General features: G+C 37.7%; 1 protein-coding gene across 5 annotated transcripts in view; it reads right to left on the bottom strand.

The window, feature by feature from the left end:
* RTTN (rotatin) overlaps positions 1 to 15,564 on the bottom strand; it is a 206,373-nt gene that overhangs the window by 82,226 nt on the left and 108,583 nt on the right. For all 5 annotated transcript variants that reach the window (XM_049899910.1, XM_049899909.1, XM_049899908.1 and 2 more), the window contains 4 exons: positions 9,827 to 9,955; positions 9,225 to 9,335; positions 7,929 to 8,087; positions 6,566 to 6,637 (listed from right to left, as the gene is read on the bottom strand). In XM_049899910.1, coding sequence (XP_049755867.1) covers positions 6,566 to 6,637; positions 7,929 to 8,087; positions 9,225 to 9,335; positions 9,827 to 9,955 — 471 coding nt within the window. The remainder of the gene's footprint in view (positions 1 to 6,565; positions 6,638 to 7,928; positions 8,088 to 9,224; positions 9,336 to 9,826; positions 9,956 to 15,564) is intronic.

The raw sequence follows: 15,564 nt of genomic DNA on the forward strand, positions 1-15,564 counted from the left end.
TGAACTGCTAATAGATATGTGAGTTGTATAGTCTTGTGCAAAGCAAACTGAGAGGACCTATTAAAATGAGGGATATTTATACCCTATTCCTAGAAATCTAGTTTAAAGAAATAAAAACTTAATTACAAAAGGAGAGATACACACATGTTTAACCAATTACAACCAAAACCAAACCAAACTCACCATCGTCAAGTTGATTCCAACTCAAAGCAACCCTATAGGACAGAGTAGAACTGCCCCATAGGGTTTGTGAGGCTGTAAATCTTTATGGAAGCAGACTGCCACATCCTTCTCCCGTGGAGCAGCCAGCTGGTTCGAACTGTCAACGTTTCACTTAGCAGCCAGACACTTTAACCACTGCACCATCAGGGCTCCTAATTGATTATAAAACTAAACCAAACCAAACCCACTGCCGTTGAGTCGATTCCAACTCATAGTGACCCTAGAAGACAGGGCAGAATTGCCCCATAGGGTTTCCAAGGAGCTCCTGGTGGATCTGAACTGCCGACATTTTGATTAGCAGCTGTAGCTCATAACCACTACACCACCTGGGTGTCCCTAATGGATTATAGAGGCTGAAAATTAGGAACACCCATCAATCCATCAAAACAGGAGTAACTGAATAAGTGGAATACTACACAGTTATTTTTTTAAATGTATCAGTTATACCAGTAGATTTTGACAGACTTTCACTCAGTATTATTGGGGGGAAAAGATCAAGGTGCAGAGATGCATATGAAATTATCCAAGTTTTGTAAAGCAATAGTTCAAACACCTCTACATATGTAAACGTGTATGTGTACTAACTTTTATTTACGTAGGTGTGTGCATGTGTTGGAGTGTGTACTTGCTTTTGTGCATCTGAGTATCGGAAAAACACTAAAGGATACTGTGTATCTCTCCTTTTGTAATTAAGTTTTTATTTCTTTAAACTAGATTTCTAGGAATAGGGTATGATTATTCAATCGTGTACCCACTTCCCCAAAGTACGTGCTGAATCCGTAGCCCTTGTAAATGTGGATGTGACCTGTTTGGAAATAGGATTTTTCTTTTGTTGTTAATGAGTCATACGAGTGTAAGGTGAATCCTAAACCTAAGTATTCCTGAGTTATAAAAAGAGCAATATAGACACAGACACCTCTCCCTCCCTAAACACACACACACACACACACACACACACACACGGGAAAACAGATGTCACGTAAGGATCATTTACAAGCCAAAGGACACCAAGGAACGCCCAGGGATGCCAACAAGGAAGGAATCAATATAGTTGGGACGCTACTTGGACTTTCATATTCCAGAACTGTGAGAAAATAAATTTCTGTTCTTTATAGCCACCCGCTGTAGTATTTGTGTTACTGCACCACTAGCTAACTAAAACAGATATATATCTGAGTATCAACAGAAGTTGATTAAAAATGACCCAAAAATAAACAGAAATAATTTGAGTACTGAAGAAAACTACTAAAACATACAAATGAAAAGCTCTCCAACTGGAATTATCAGAGATTCAAGAAGAAAGACAGGATACTAAGAAAGAGGAACAATCCTTCTGTGAAAGAAAAAAACAATCCAAATATGCTATAATGTAATGCCAATGAGAATGTAAATGTAATCAATTCCTGCAAAGCAAAAGGTAAAACTGGCAAACACTGGCAGTAAAAATGGAGAAGGAAAAGGATAGGAACATCATAACCACATCTTACTCATCTTCCAAAGAGTGGAAGGGAGATGCAAGAGATGATCCAAGGGAAATGGGACCAGAAACAGCAGGGGTGACCAGTGGAGAAACTACAAATGGTGACAGAACAACACCATTAGGACAGTGTATAAATGAGCTAAGTCCTTATGGATCAACGCAGTACATAAACAAGCACAGTGTTACTAACATGTTTGTCAGAGATAGGAAGACAACTACTTAAAGAATTAAAATCAAAAAGAGATAAAACTGTTCCTGTTAACGAAGAGGGGTAATAAATTTCATTGTAAGCTATATTAGCTTTTTTAACCACCTGTGTTTATTACTAGAAAAAAATAATTTCCTCTAAAACATTAATTTATTCAAAGTATTTTTAACTTCTTGAAAAAAAACCCAAATGATCTGGAATATGTACATATTACATAACCATTATTTATTTATTTATTTTAACTAAGCATAAAGCCTGAATCTCCATGCCAAGCTTCCCAGTAGCAACAACATAGTATCAACAGAGCTTCTCTTGTGGCAATAGAGCAAAGCCCAGCATATGCACAGAAGATGGTCAAACTCAAGCTTTCCACAGGCGACTAATGGCACAAGAGCCAGAGCAATGGAGTCTTGCATGCACACACTAGGCTCTGCTCCATGCCATCAGTAGTTAATAAGGCTGTCTTCTGGCACAGTAGGAAAATCAGCCCAGTTTAAGCTCTGTCTGAAGATGTCTGTATCTTTATCCGTCCTGCCCTCGGGTCATGCTGGAGCTGTCAGATCATCTGCAGAAATGCCAGGGAGAACTGAGAAGGACAGTATGCAAACAAAGAAAACTCTTCAAATCACTAGGTGCCATTAAAAATAAATTTTCAAGGAAAACAAATTAATTATATCCCAGAAAGCTCTAATTAATTCGAAAACAGTTCTCAAGGATGCAGTAAAGTAGAACATTAATTAAAAAAAAAAGTTTTAGTCCTACTTTCATACTGCTCATATACCCATTAGCTGTGACTGAAAAGTAACTAGAAGTAAAATGAAAATTACATTACAAGAAGAACAACAGGGAATTAAATTTTTCAAGAAGAAAAAAGAATTTTGATTTATAACAAATAACAAATGCTACAATGTAATCAGGAAAATGGACCCTAATTACATTACAAATTCTTAACAATTATGTAAATTATGAATACAGTTAAAATGGCATTGCTTCTCTGACACTAAGTATTTACCGTCTGGTGAAGTCAATACTCAAAACGATTCATGACGAATACATTAAAAGATGAAAACATATGTAATAATCACATCAAATATGAAAATGATGTGTATTATAACTAAAAAGAGTCAACTATCTATCTAAAATACACACAAAGACATACACCAACATTTAATAGCTCCATCCACTGAGAGGGCAGAGAAGCAATCTCAACCCAGGAACAGCAAGCATACCTAGAACCCACATCTTGGTTTCTAACCACCAGTCTCCACAAAAAGGAATCAGGGCCCTTTGGAAAAACATGTGATTTCAGGGCTGGGGCTGAGAACATCGGGAGCATCTTGCTGAGTCAGAAGAAAGAAGTGCTTAAAGATTAATGAAACACGTTAAAAGGACACAAGGGTCATCATGAAGGGGCTCTCCTCAGCGAAATCAGAGAAAATTTGAACATCAAAATAAAGATAGCAACAGATTATAACTAATGAAGTAAACAAACAAAAAAAATCCTAAGTCCATATTAGTCTAAATAAATTAATGAAAACGGAAAAAAGGAAAGATTTTCCTTACTGTAGTATCTAACACATGCACAAGGAATGATGGGATAGGAAAACTGTCCTTTGGCAACCAGTACGTAATAACCGTTTCAGGCAAGGATCATGAATGGCGGTTCAAACCAGTAAGAGAAGGTCTGATGAAAAACAGATATATATACAGTCTCCAAGTACCTCCCTGTAAAAGGAAAAACTGCAACTCTACAGTGAAGGATTTGGACCAACTCTACATTAGCCAAGTAACCTTAACCAGATACTCAAAATTAATATCACCAGTATGGGACAAACAGATATCATGGGTCACCTGATATGATACACTGAGAAGAAAACATCATCACTTTCATGGTTATTCTGCCAAAAATGCATAACCTGAATCTAGTTCTAAGGAAACATCAGAAAAAACTAAATTGAAGGATATTTCAAAAAGTAAATGGCAGCACCCATTAAAAATAAATGCAAAGTATATTCCTGCACTGGATCCTAGATCTTGGATTTTGTGTGTGTGTGTGTGTAAGAAATTCATACTTAAGTATTTAGGGGGAAAGAAACACTGTGGCTGCACCTCTCAACAGTACAGGAAAAAAAAACTCTAGACACAGCTAAAGCAAATGTGGGAATATGATAACATTTGAGGAATTGGGGTGGTGGGTATATGAAAACTGTACTGTTTCTGCAACTCTTCTATAAATTTAAAAACCCAGTTATATATTTCATAACTTACATATGAAAATTATTACTATTCAGAAGTATAATAATTCCAGACAGTAACATAAAATAGGAATGTATACTGGGTATATGGATGGGGAAAGGAACGGAGACATAATTAATCAAACATCTACCTCCAACAAAATAAGGTATTAACAAAGCTCCTAGGAACTGGTGCTACTTCCTGCTACAACCTCAAAAATATTGTGAAATGTATACTGAGAAAAGTAAATGAAACATTTTTCTAGGTAAGGCTATTACTCATAAGTTAGCTGAAAACATATACAGAAAATAACTAATTTTAGAATACTAGATATGTAGCCCCTTCTTTCTGACTATAATAAACTTGCCAACTCTGTCAGGCCATGACTTCTCTGAGATTATAAAACTCCATCATCTGTATTTGAAGACTATCTTTCTGTCTTTTTACAGTGTTTCCACTTTGGGATGTAAAGTACCATTAACCCTTTTTAAAATCAGGGAACAAATACTGGGTCACCATCTGTTTATACTGCTGAGGACATTTAAATTAATATAAATAATAACTGAAAAAAGATTTCAAAAAGAAAGAAAATCTGACTTTACCAAAAACATGTAAGACTGTCATTATTTTTCTAATTTTGTTTTGAACTCACAAAAGTGTCGTCATCAAGTACTGTTTGGGAATGGAACAGCTTTCAAGCAGGTTTTATTTGGGCCAACTTAGGCAGGGCAAAAGACACCAAAAGTTCATTTAAGCCACTGTCTTCAACTTTTTAGTAGAAAACAAATTCCATTATAAAGAGGTGCAGGATAGCTAAACAAACAAGCTGCAGTAAAAATGTCCCCAGGAACAAGTGGGAACTGCTTATTACTTAATTTGTAAGAGAAGAATGTGAACTTCTACACATGGTTTTATAATATCATGTCCCATGAGCTTTAATATAACCCAGAAATCTTGTTATTCTTGCCTTTCTATTATGTTTATTTCAATAATAAAAAATTCATTGGAAGGACATCAACAAGCTGTATAAGTACACAAATGTCACTTGTTTAACAATGGGAGTAGAAATTCTTTGTATTTGAACCGAAAACAACACGTTTTTAAAAATCTAGTTATTGGATATTGCACACCAAAACTACTACACTGTCAATATTAATCCTGCGTATTGGCACACTGGTTAAGTGCTTGGCTGCTAATCAAAAGGTCAGCGGTTTGAACCCACCAGCCGCTCCACCAGAGACAGATATGACAGTCTGCTTCTGTAAAGATTACAGCCTTGGCAACTCTATGGGGCTAGGAGTCTTGACGGCAATGGGTTTGGTTTTTTTGGCATATTCCTTACAGTTTTGACTTTTATTATTTTATTAGATCACAGGATGTGAATAAGGAACCAGTACCAGGAGGCAATGTTGAACAAATTGCTAGGAACCAGCACAAAAGTGGCCTGGGATTTATAATAACTGGCTAAGTTAAACAGGGTTTGTAAGACATGGAGACATGATGCTTCCAAAAGTTACACATGACCTGAGCCTTGAAAATTCAACCACCTGGATTCCTACCCTCACAGCTGACCCCAGTGCAGCTCAGCCTGACTTGGTAACTCCCCCAAGGATATATTCTAACTTAGACTTAAAAACAGACTTCTGATTTGTACAGCTCCTAGGGGATGAGGTGTAACATGATGATAAGCAAACACTTACAGGAGAAGGACATACAGATAGGTAAAAGGGTAGAGAAGGAGGATATCTTATTTCCCTGCTGATAGCACTTTAATATCCTCCAAATTATCTAAAAAGCACAAGGCTATAAAGATCTTAGGTAAATATTTACTAACTTGATATTCAGAGCATGAAACAAAAAATTAATACAACAGAAACCAAAGAAAAATCAACTATGATCCTAAGTGTGCATTAACCCAGAAAAGGAAAAAAGATGTTAGCATCAAAGCATACTTAACTATAAACAAATATGTTTATTACAATTAAAAAGGCAATAAATTGAAGTGAGTAAGACCCAGGCTCTGAGTGAGACCAAATGGACTCAAAACAAAGGTGGACCACTCACCAGCTGTGTAATTTAGGGCAAACTATTTAAATCCTCTGTGCTAAAGTTTCTTCATCATAAAATGAGGATAATAATAACTCACAACTTCAACAATTACACAACTTAATAAACTTTATGCTCCTAAACAAGTGCCTAATAAATAATAAGCACCATAATGTTATTTCTATTTAAAGTGATGTTTAACACTATGGAGAAGAATTTTTAAATCTTATCAAGCATAAGAAAGTTCACCACTCTAAGAAATCCCTGTTGTCTTACACAAAATTTCAGCAGTGATAAAATACATATATGCTGAAACTTTATCATCAATTAACCTAAAATATCTACTAGGTTGATAATTGCTTAAAATCACCCACCTGCCATGTATAATCCTTTATAATTTCTGTAGGCATTGGAATTACAAGGAGATTCTGAAGAATAAATGCAGCCTAAAAAAAAAAAAAAAAAAGTCAATACTGCCATCTTGTTGTCATCTCTGAAATAACCAGTATATCATAACTTAGTAACAAAAGACATATCCCTGGTCAACTGTGCATGGTAGAAGTCATTATGAAAACAGTCAAACTATAAAATGGTGATGACCTAACAGCAGACGAAATTATTTTGTAAAAAATATATTTTTTCCTATTTCAGGATTTTTCTTCAAAAATGATTTGTAGAATATAAACTGTTCTGTTATCATTTAACAAATATACTTTCAAGTTTCTATTATGCCCTCACACACACAGACATACATACACACAGTCTTCTTGCTCTCCCCTCTCCCTTACATACAAACTCATCTCAATAAAAACTTGCTAACTAGAAAAACAAATTATAAATGTCCAAATTAACTACTAGGCCCTGATGATATCAAAGTAAATAATCATACTAATATGAACACTGACTATCAATTTAATGCAAGCTTAGGATATAACCATAATGGGAGAATGACAGGAACAACAGTGGTTTCTGAGTTAAATATTCCATTATCTTAACTTGAAGTCAGTAGATACAGCTTGAGTTGATAAATCAAGAGTAAGCCGTAAGTTTAGGCATTACTACATAAAAACAAGGAAGCAAACAGCAAGAAAACTAAAGCTTTGGGGTTTCAAACTAGGGTCTAACTAGCGCTGGGCCCAGGAGCTGCTATTTTCTTTATAAACCTCTAAGTCCTACTTGATTATTGTTTTTAAAACTATTTACGTGATTTAATCTCATTTTAACGAAAGTAGCAACGAAAGGAAATGCATAGAGTATTTAAAAAAAATGAAAACATGTTTACTTTTCCTCTTATTATGGAGCCCTGGTAGCACAGTGGTTAAGATTTTGGCTGCTAATAAATCAATAGACTGGCAGTTCGAACCCACCAGCCACTCCTTAGAAACTCTATGGGGCAGTTCTACTCTGTCCTATAGGGTTGCTATGTGTTGGAATTGACTCAGTGGCAATGGGATTTTTTTTCTCTCATATGTTACATGATAAACACTACAAAGAGTATTTTTACAGTCACTATGAGTTGGGATCAACTCGAAGGCACCAGGTTTGGTTTGGGTTTGGATCTTAACTTTATAAACATTAAAAAAAAAAAAAACAGAGACCCATAAAGACTGCAGTTATTTTCTTTGTGAACTTCTGTGCGTGTCTGGTAGGCAAGAGAGATAACAAACATTATCCCAACAGATTTCTACAGAAAAGCATGGGGGGGGGGGCAGGCATGGGGTAAGCAGACAGACATACCTCCCGGCGCACCATACTACATTCCGACTGGTCCAGAAGAATATTCACCACAGTTCCCCAGAGCCCACCAGAAATGTTCTGACAGCTGTTTGCCAGGGCTACACAGCCAGCTTCAAGGGTGGTTAATGCTGATCCTAACCCCAGAGAGGTGAATCTGACCTGTTCAAGTTAAACAGAAAAGTTGTCAAGTCGCAGAATCCTATTTCCTAACATAAATTCTTCATCATTTTTCTGGTATATAAAATATCATACTTCTGCAATTATGGCATTGGTTTATAAAAGACACCTGTACAAGATGGTGTTCTATAAGTTTATGAATGAATAAAAATCCTGTTCCATGGTTCAAGAAAGCAACGATATACCCATGGGTGGGCGGAAGGCTAAATAAAAGGAAATGTCACAAAAATTCAAATCCAGCTATAAATAAAAAGTTCGAAATGATAATTTATGAATCTTTTTCCAGAAGTACAGGGAGCTCACATATTTTTTACTTCTCCAATAATTTTCCACTGTTCTTTCTGAAAGTGATGGATTTATACACTTTTCTTTTTTATATTTTCAATCTGTACTCTAACAAATTTGACTAAAAATAACACCATTAAAATGATCTCATTTTGGCAAAGGAGAATGAAGAACACCAAAAACACAATGTAATTATGAGCCCAAGAGACAGAAAGAGCCACATAAACCAGAGACTACATCAGCCTGAGACCAGAAGAACTAGAGGGTGCCCGGCTACAACGGATGACTGCCCTGACAGAGAACACAACACAGGATCACTCATGGAGCAGGAGAGCAGTGGGATGAAGACCTCAAATTCTTGTAAAAAGACCAGACTTAATGGTTTGACTGAGACTAGAAGGACCCCGGAGGTCATGGTCCCCAGACCTTCTGTTAGCCCAAGACTGTAACCATTCCCAAAGCCAACTCTTCAGACAGGGATTGGACTAGACTACAAGATAGAAAATGATACTGGTGAGAAGTGAGCTTCTTGGCTCAAGGAGACACATGAGACTAAGTAGACAGCTCCTGTCTGGAGGGGAGATAAGAAGGCAGAGAGGGACAGAAGCTGGCTGAATGGACATGGGGAATACAGGTTGGAGAGAAGGAGTATACTGCCTCATTAGGAGTATACAGCAAGGTGTATACAAATTTTTGTATGAGAGACTGACTTGTAAACTTTCACTTAAAGCACAATAAAAAAAATTTTTTTTAATTTTTTAAAAAATCTCATTTTGGAAAATTGCATGCTTTTTAAATCTACAAAGAATTGACTGGATTCTCCTTCACACTAACCTCTGGGTCCCGATCAACCCATAACGGGATCAGCCAAGCCAGTCCTTGTTGAGAAGAAACATGCTCTTCACTGGGGCTACCCAAAGGCAAAAACCAAAGTGACATCCAGTCCTACAACAAGAAAAAGGGGAACAGAAATACTTTAGGCAAGTTTCTAAGAACCAAATAGAATGATTTTAAAATAATTCAATTTTTAAAGATCAAAACAAAGTAAGAATATATTTATGACTTCATTTAATCTATTATTTACTCCAAACATGGCAAAAAAAAACCTCAGCTTCTCCTAAAAAAAGTTAAAAATACCATTCTTTCTTCACAACAGCTTTTTTCCAATGATTTAGACAAAATGTAGTTTTCCAGTGAAGGCTTCAGTCAAAATAAATTTTGAATAAAATGAAGTACTAATAAAATTCAAACTAAAATTCAGTCATAATATATAACTTCTAACAAATACCTTAGTTGTAAATCATTTTTGTTTCCTAAAAAGGAAAATCAAAAGAGACATCTTCATGTAACAAGCTTTTAAGCTTGAAATCTGTTAGACAAAGCACACTGGTTCTCAAGAAACTGTTCAGAAGATAGACAGCTGTTAATGCTCTCACCAAGCTCCAGGCTTCGGTCATCATCTCATGCGATAAGTGAAGTAGGCAAAGCACTGTGCTCTTGGTGACACCTTTCCCCATAAAGGACATGGCATTCCCTCCACGCTCCACATAGAAAGAAGTAATAACCTGAAAAGCAAACGTGAAGAATTTCATGAGGGCTTTACTCTGAGTAGGAGCCCTGATGGTACAGTGGTTAAAGCGCTCAGCTATTAACCAAAAGGTAGGAGGTCTGAACCCATCAGCCACTCCAACGGACAAAGATGTGGCAGTCTGCTTTCTTAAAGATTTACAGCCTTGGAAATCCTAGGGGCAGTTCTACCCAGCCCTGTAGGGGGGCTGTGAGTCAGAGCCAATTCAACAGCAGTGAGTTTATTTTTTGGTTTTACCCTGAGTGGTACATAAAGGTCAGTATACAACTTTCTACTGAATTAAATCCTAGCTGCATCAAGAAAAAATATTCTTAGTTTGAAAAAAGTTTCCCTTTGGAATTTGTACAAAGATGTGTGCTGCCCTCCTAGAACATTTTGGTGATTTGGAATATGCTTAAAACATTTTTCAAATGTTATAGTACCCTTTAAGCTCTAAAGCTAAAAAGTCAATAAATAACTTGTTGAAAGTATACACAGCAATTGCTAGAACCATAAAATGCGTATTAACAACAAGGCTTATACCAGATTTTCTAAAATTATGGTATAAAAAAAAAAGAAAAAAATGGACATTTTCTCCACTTCTGAGCAATTACATATTTCTACTGCATATTTAAGTATATGTTAATTATTTAAATCACTGATTCTTAACTTTTTCACTCCCACATAACTAAAGGATTTGAAACAATTTCCATCAATAAAAACAACAAAAGGGCACGAATCAGAATGGACACAAGAAGATGGCAACAGCAGGTTAAGGAAAAGTCTGCACACCTGATTTAGAAAACCCTTTGAAACGTGTGATAAAACTCTACTGGACTGACAAGAGGGCTCAATGCTGAAAGAAAAGAATAAAATAGGAGGACTCACTCTTCCTGATTTTAAAACATACTAATATAGCTTGAGTAATCAAAACACATTGGTGCTGGTATGACAATAGACACACAGACCAATGAAACAGAATTGAGAGGCCAGGAATAAACCCACACCTCTATGGTCAACTGACTTTTGACAAGGCTATCAAGTCGATGCAATGGGCAAAGAAGAGTATCTTCAATAAACGGTGCTGGTAAAATTGGATTTCTACAAGCAGAAAAATGAAACAGGATCCGTGCCTCACACTATACACAAAAACAAATTCAAGATGGATTAATGGCCTAAATATGCAAATTAAAATCATTAAGTTCTTAGAAGAAAATGCAGGGGCAACGCTGTCAGGCCTAGCTTTTAACAATGCATTACCTAATAAGAAAAGCACAAACAGCAAAAGACAAAATAAACAAATGGGGCGTCATAAAAATTAAAAGCTTTTGTTCATCAAAAGACTTCACCAAAAAAGTGAAAAGACAAGCTACCAACTGAGAGAATTATCTTCAGAAACCATATAACCAACAAGAACCTAATAACCAAATATATATAACTTCAACAACTTACAAAAAGACAAATAATCCAATCATAAAATGGGCAAAGGACTTGAACAGACATTTCACCAAAGAGGATGTTCAAATAGCCACCAAACACATGAAAAGATGCTCAGCATCATTAGCCATTAGAGATGAAAATCAAACCCACGATGGGATACCATTTCACTCCCATTAAAAAAAAGGATGGCTAAAATAAAAAATTATTTAAAAAAAAAAAAAACAGAAACCAACAAATGTTGGTGGGAACATGGAGAAACTGGAGCCCTTTACCCATTGCTGTTGGGATGTAAAACAGTGCAGCCATTGCAGAAAACAGTGTACCGGTTCTTCAAAAAGCTAAAAATAGAACTACCATATGACCCAGCAATTCCACTCCTAGTTATATAGACTTGAAAGCAGAGACTCAAACACAGATTGCACACCAATGTTCACTGAAGCACTATTTACAACAGCCAAATTATGGAAACAACCTAAATGCCCATCAACAGATGAATGGATAAAACAAAATGGGGTACATACATACAATGGACTACTACTTAGCCAACAGGAAAAATGAAGTCTTGATACATGCTACAATATGGATGGAGCTGAAAGGCATTATGCTGAGTGAAATAAGTCAATTCCAAATGGACAAATATTGTATGACCTCACTTATATAGAGATAAGAAAAGACAAATGTATAGAGAACACAGTTTATGAGTGGTTACCAGGGGTAGGAGAGGGAGAAAGATGGGTGATGGAAATATTGTGCTGATTAGGGGTAAGGTTGCATGGCCGATTACTGCACCATATTTTTAAGTAAATAACACACGCTTTCTTTGCCAGGTGTGCCCTCCTCCCACGAGGTATTTTCATAACCACGCTATGCTAATTTTTTTGACAGCAACATGTGGAAGAGGATCGGCACAGTGGCACTTGTGAGGCTGCCTTGCAGGGGGAGGGTGCAGCCAGCAAACAAAGGCAGAAGGCGCACTTTATTTGCGTAAAAATATGGCAACTGCCGTCAATAGGTTGTACGCCTGTAAAAAGTTTAATCGGCAAAAGTTGTGTGATAGATATATTTACAACAGTGACCAAAAAACAAAAAAGACTAGCTGCTGAGGCTAATTATGTGCAACCCAAAACCTCACAGGATGTGGTTCCTTGGTTTGGAGGTCTAGGGTCATGGTTTCATGGGGCATCCCAGTTACCGTATTTTGACGCAAATAACACACGCCTTCTTTTCTTCTATGTTTGCCAGTTGCGCCTTCCCCCTCACAAGGTATTTTCATAAGTGCGCTATGCTAATTTTTTTACAGCAACATGTGGAATAAGATCTCAGCATGGCAGTGACTGTTAGGGTGCTTTGCCAATTTGCATAAAAACACAGTTGTTGGCCTAATAATGCATTTGCTGTTTTTGTTCTATCTCCTAGTTCACTGCATAGTGCCTGGGGTCTTAAAAGCTTGCAAGCAGCCATCCAAGGCACAACAGTTGGTATCTATTCACCTGGTGGAACAGAGGAAGAAGGGTAGTCAGGACTAGGAGGAGGATATGGAACGTATGGCTAACTGCCTCCACGAACAACTGCCTCATTTGCCACGAGAACGGAAGAACTGGATGGTGCCCAGCTACCACTGCTGAACATACTGATCAAAGATTCCATAGAGGAATCCTGATCAAAAGGAGGAAAATACAGAACAGGATTTCAAATTCTCATGGCCTCCAGGCTTTCTGAAGCTATGAAGGTTGGATGAACCCCTGAAACTATTGCCCTGAAATAATCTTTAAACCTTAAACCATAAAAATATGCCCTGAAATCTTCTTAAAACCAAGCAATAATTCAGCTTAACTAGTAAAAAAAAAAAAAGGTCTGTCTTGAGCATTATGCTTGTCTTAGTCATCTAGTGCTGGTATAACAGAAATGCCACAAGTGGTTGGCTTTAACAAAGAGAAATTTGTTTTCACAGTAAAGTAGGTTGAAAGTCCAAATTCAAGGTGCCAGCTCCGGGGAAGGCTTTCTCTCTCTGTCGGCCTTCTCATCAATCTTCCCCCAGACTAGGAGCTTCTCCATGCTGGGATCCCAGGTCCAAAGGACGCACTCTGCTCCTGGCACTGCTTTCTTGGTGGTATGAGATCCACATTCTCTGCTTGCTTCCCTTTCCTCTCTTGTGAGAAAAAAGTGGTGCAGGCCACACCTCAAGGAAACTCCCTTTACGCTTTTACGCTGGATCAGGGATGTGACCTTAGCAAGGGTGTTATAATCTCAGCCTAATCCTCTTTAACATAAAATTACAATCACAAAATGGAGGACAATCACACAATACTGGGAATCATGGCCTAACCAAGTTAGCACTTATTTTGAGGGGACACAATTCAATCCATGACAATGCTCTTTTAAGAACTATCTATTTGGGATCAAACTGACAACAGCAACTCAAAAGATTAGATAGGAAACTCAGGGGACAGTGAGTTTATGTTAATGAGGGAGGAACAACACAGAAAAGGAGGGTGAGAATGGTTACACAACTCAAAGAATGTAATCAGTGTCATTAAATGGCACATGTAGAAATGGTTGAATTGGTGTATGTTTTGCTGTGTATATTCTCAACAAAATATATATAAATAAAACTCTGTTGGACCATTTCTGTATAAATCATACAGTTCTGCTCCATCCTTCTTTTTCTCTCAAATAGGGGTTTAGTATATATTTGTTAACTAACTGAATAACAAGAACCTTTATAGTTCTGTAACTCTTAAACAAACAAAAACAAAGAGACAAAGATCATTTATAATTTACAAAATTTAACAACCAAGAATGCTAACTAGGTTTAGCTGCCAATACATTTTGAAGGAAAAAACTGTTCTAAGTCAAAGCAATCAAAACTACTTGTTATCTGCACTAATACAACAGAGAGAATTCAATTCATTCATCTGAAGACTCTAAGTGCTTATATTCATCACAAAATCCTTCAATGTAAGCCATTTTATCTCTAATAGTCTCCTTTTTGGTTTGAGTTTTTTTTCAGCTCATGTAGCGGAGCATATAAAAAAAGATGGCATAAATCATGTTAGCCACAGCTTATTTAATAATAGCAATTTATGCATACATAATTTGGGGGCTCTGATCTAAATTAGAATTTTCACAAAGCAAATAATCTAAAATGTCTAAAAAATGAAACAAAATTGGCTGTGGGTTAACAACTATGAGTGCTAGATGGTGATGCTACACAGGCTATAGCATTCTATTCTTTCTCCATGTGTACATTATTGAAATTTTTCATAATTACAAGTTTAAAAACTTTAAGAAACCACTCAATTTTAAGTAAACCTATTCCTCAGTTATCGACTAGCTCCTTAATCCAACATTTTGCATTTAAGACAACAGTAAAAAAACTACTATCCAACTATTTTGTGCAGTAACCTGGGTTTCCTCCCAGAGTCCAGCTCCTGCCTGCAGAGACATCCATGTTTGTCAGGATCACAACCGAAGCAGGCAACTCTCCAGGAGGCCTCTTGCCAGTGCCATCCCCACCACCAGAGCCACCGTTACAGGTCTTCATGAGAAAGAGGAGACTGAGGCAGATTTTGAGGGAACCCTTCTTAAAAGGGTCCGCAAGTGGCGAGAGAGGCCCAGGAGGAGGTGGGGGCAGGAGAGGTTGCTGCTGTTGCGCCCTCCTATTCAAGTGTCCTGGAGGGATCAAGTCCTGCAGTGGGAAGGGTACTGGGGGCAATTCAAGGCCTGGGGACTTCAGAAGCCAGCCGACCCCTCCTTCTCTGCAGCCTGGGCTGCTGAGCTCCCCTACTAAGCAGCTACTAGTCTCCAGGCTTTTGGCCTCGAATCCCAACCACTCCAAGACCAGCAGCATGTCACTCGTTTTCATGGGGTCCTCCTGGCCTGCAGGGCAGCAGTAGGTGGCTGGAGCTGAGAAGGGGGCAGGTGTGGGGGACACGGGCACAGGCAGCAACCCCCATTGGTCATCTTGACCTCCGGCCCTGCCAGCTGCCCAAGCCCAAGGACCATCAACTGTGCCTCTAGTCTAGCCGTTGGACCCCAGTTGCACTTGAGCAACAGCTCCAACAACAGGGCCTTGGGGTCCAGAATACAGCAGTGCCGGAGGCACAGCGGTTCCAAGGGTCTGGGCTCTGGGGTCATCTAAGGGTCCTCCTCCTCCTTGCATAATAC

Source organism: Elephas maximus, chromosome 11 (genome assembly GCF_024166365.1).
Source record: "Elephas maximus indicus isolate mEleMax1 chromosome 11, mEleMax1 primary haplotype, whole genome shotgun sequence".
In the NCBI taxonomy this organism is placed as follows: domain Eukaryota; kingdom Metazoa; phylum Chordata; class Mammalia; order Proboscidea; family Elephantidae; genus Elephas; species Elephas maximus.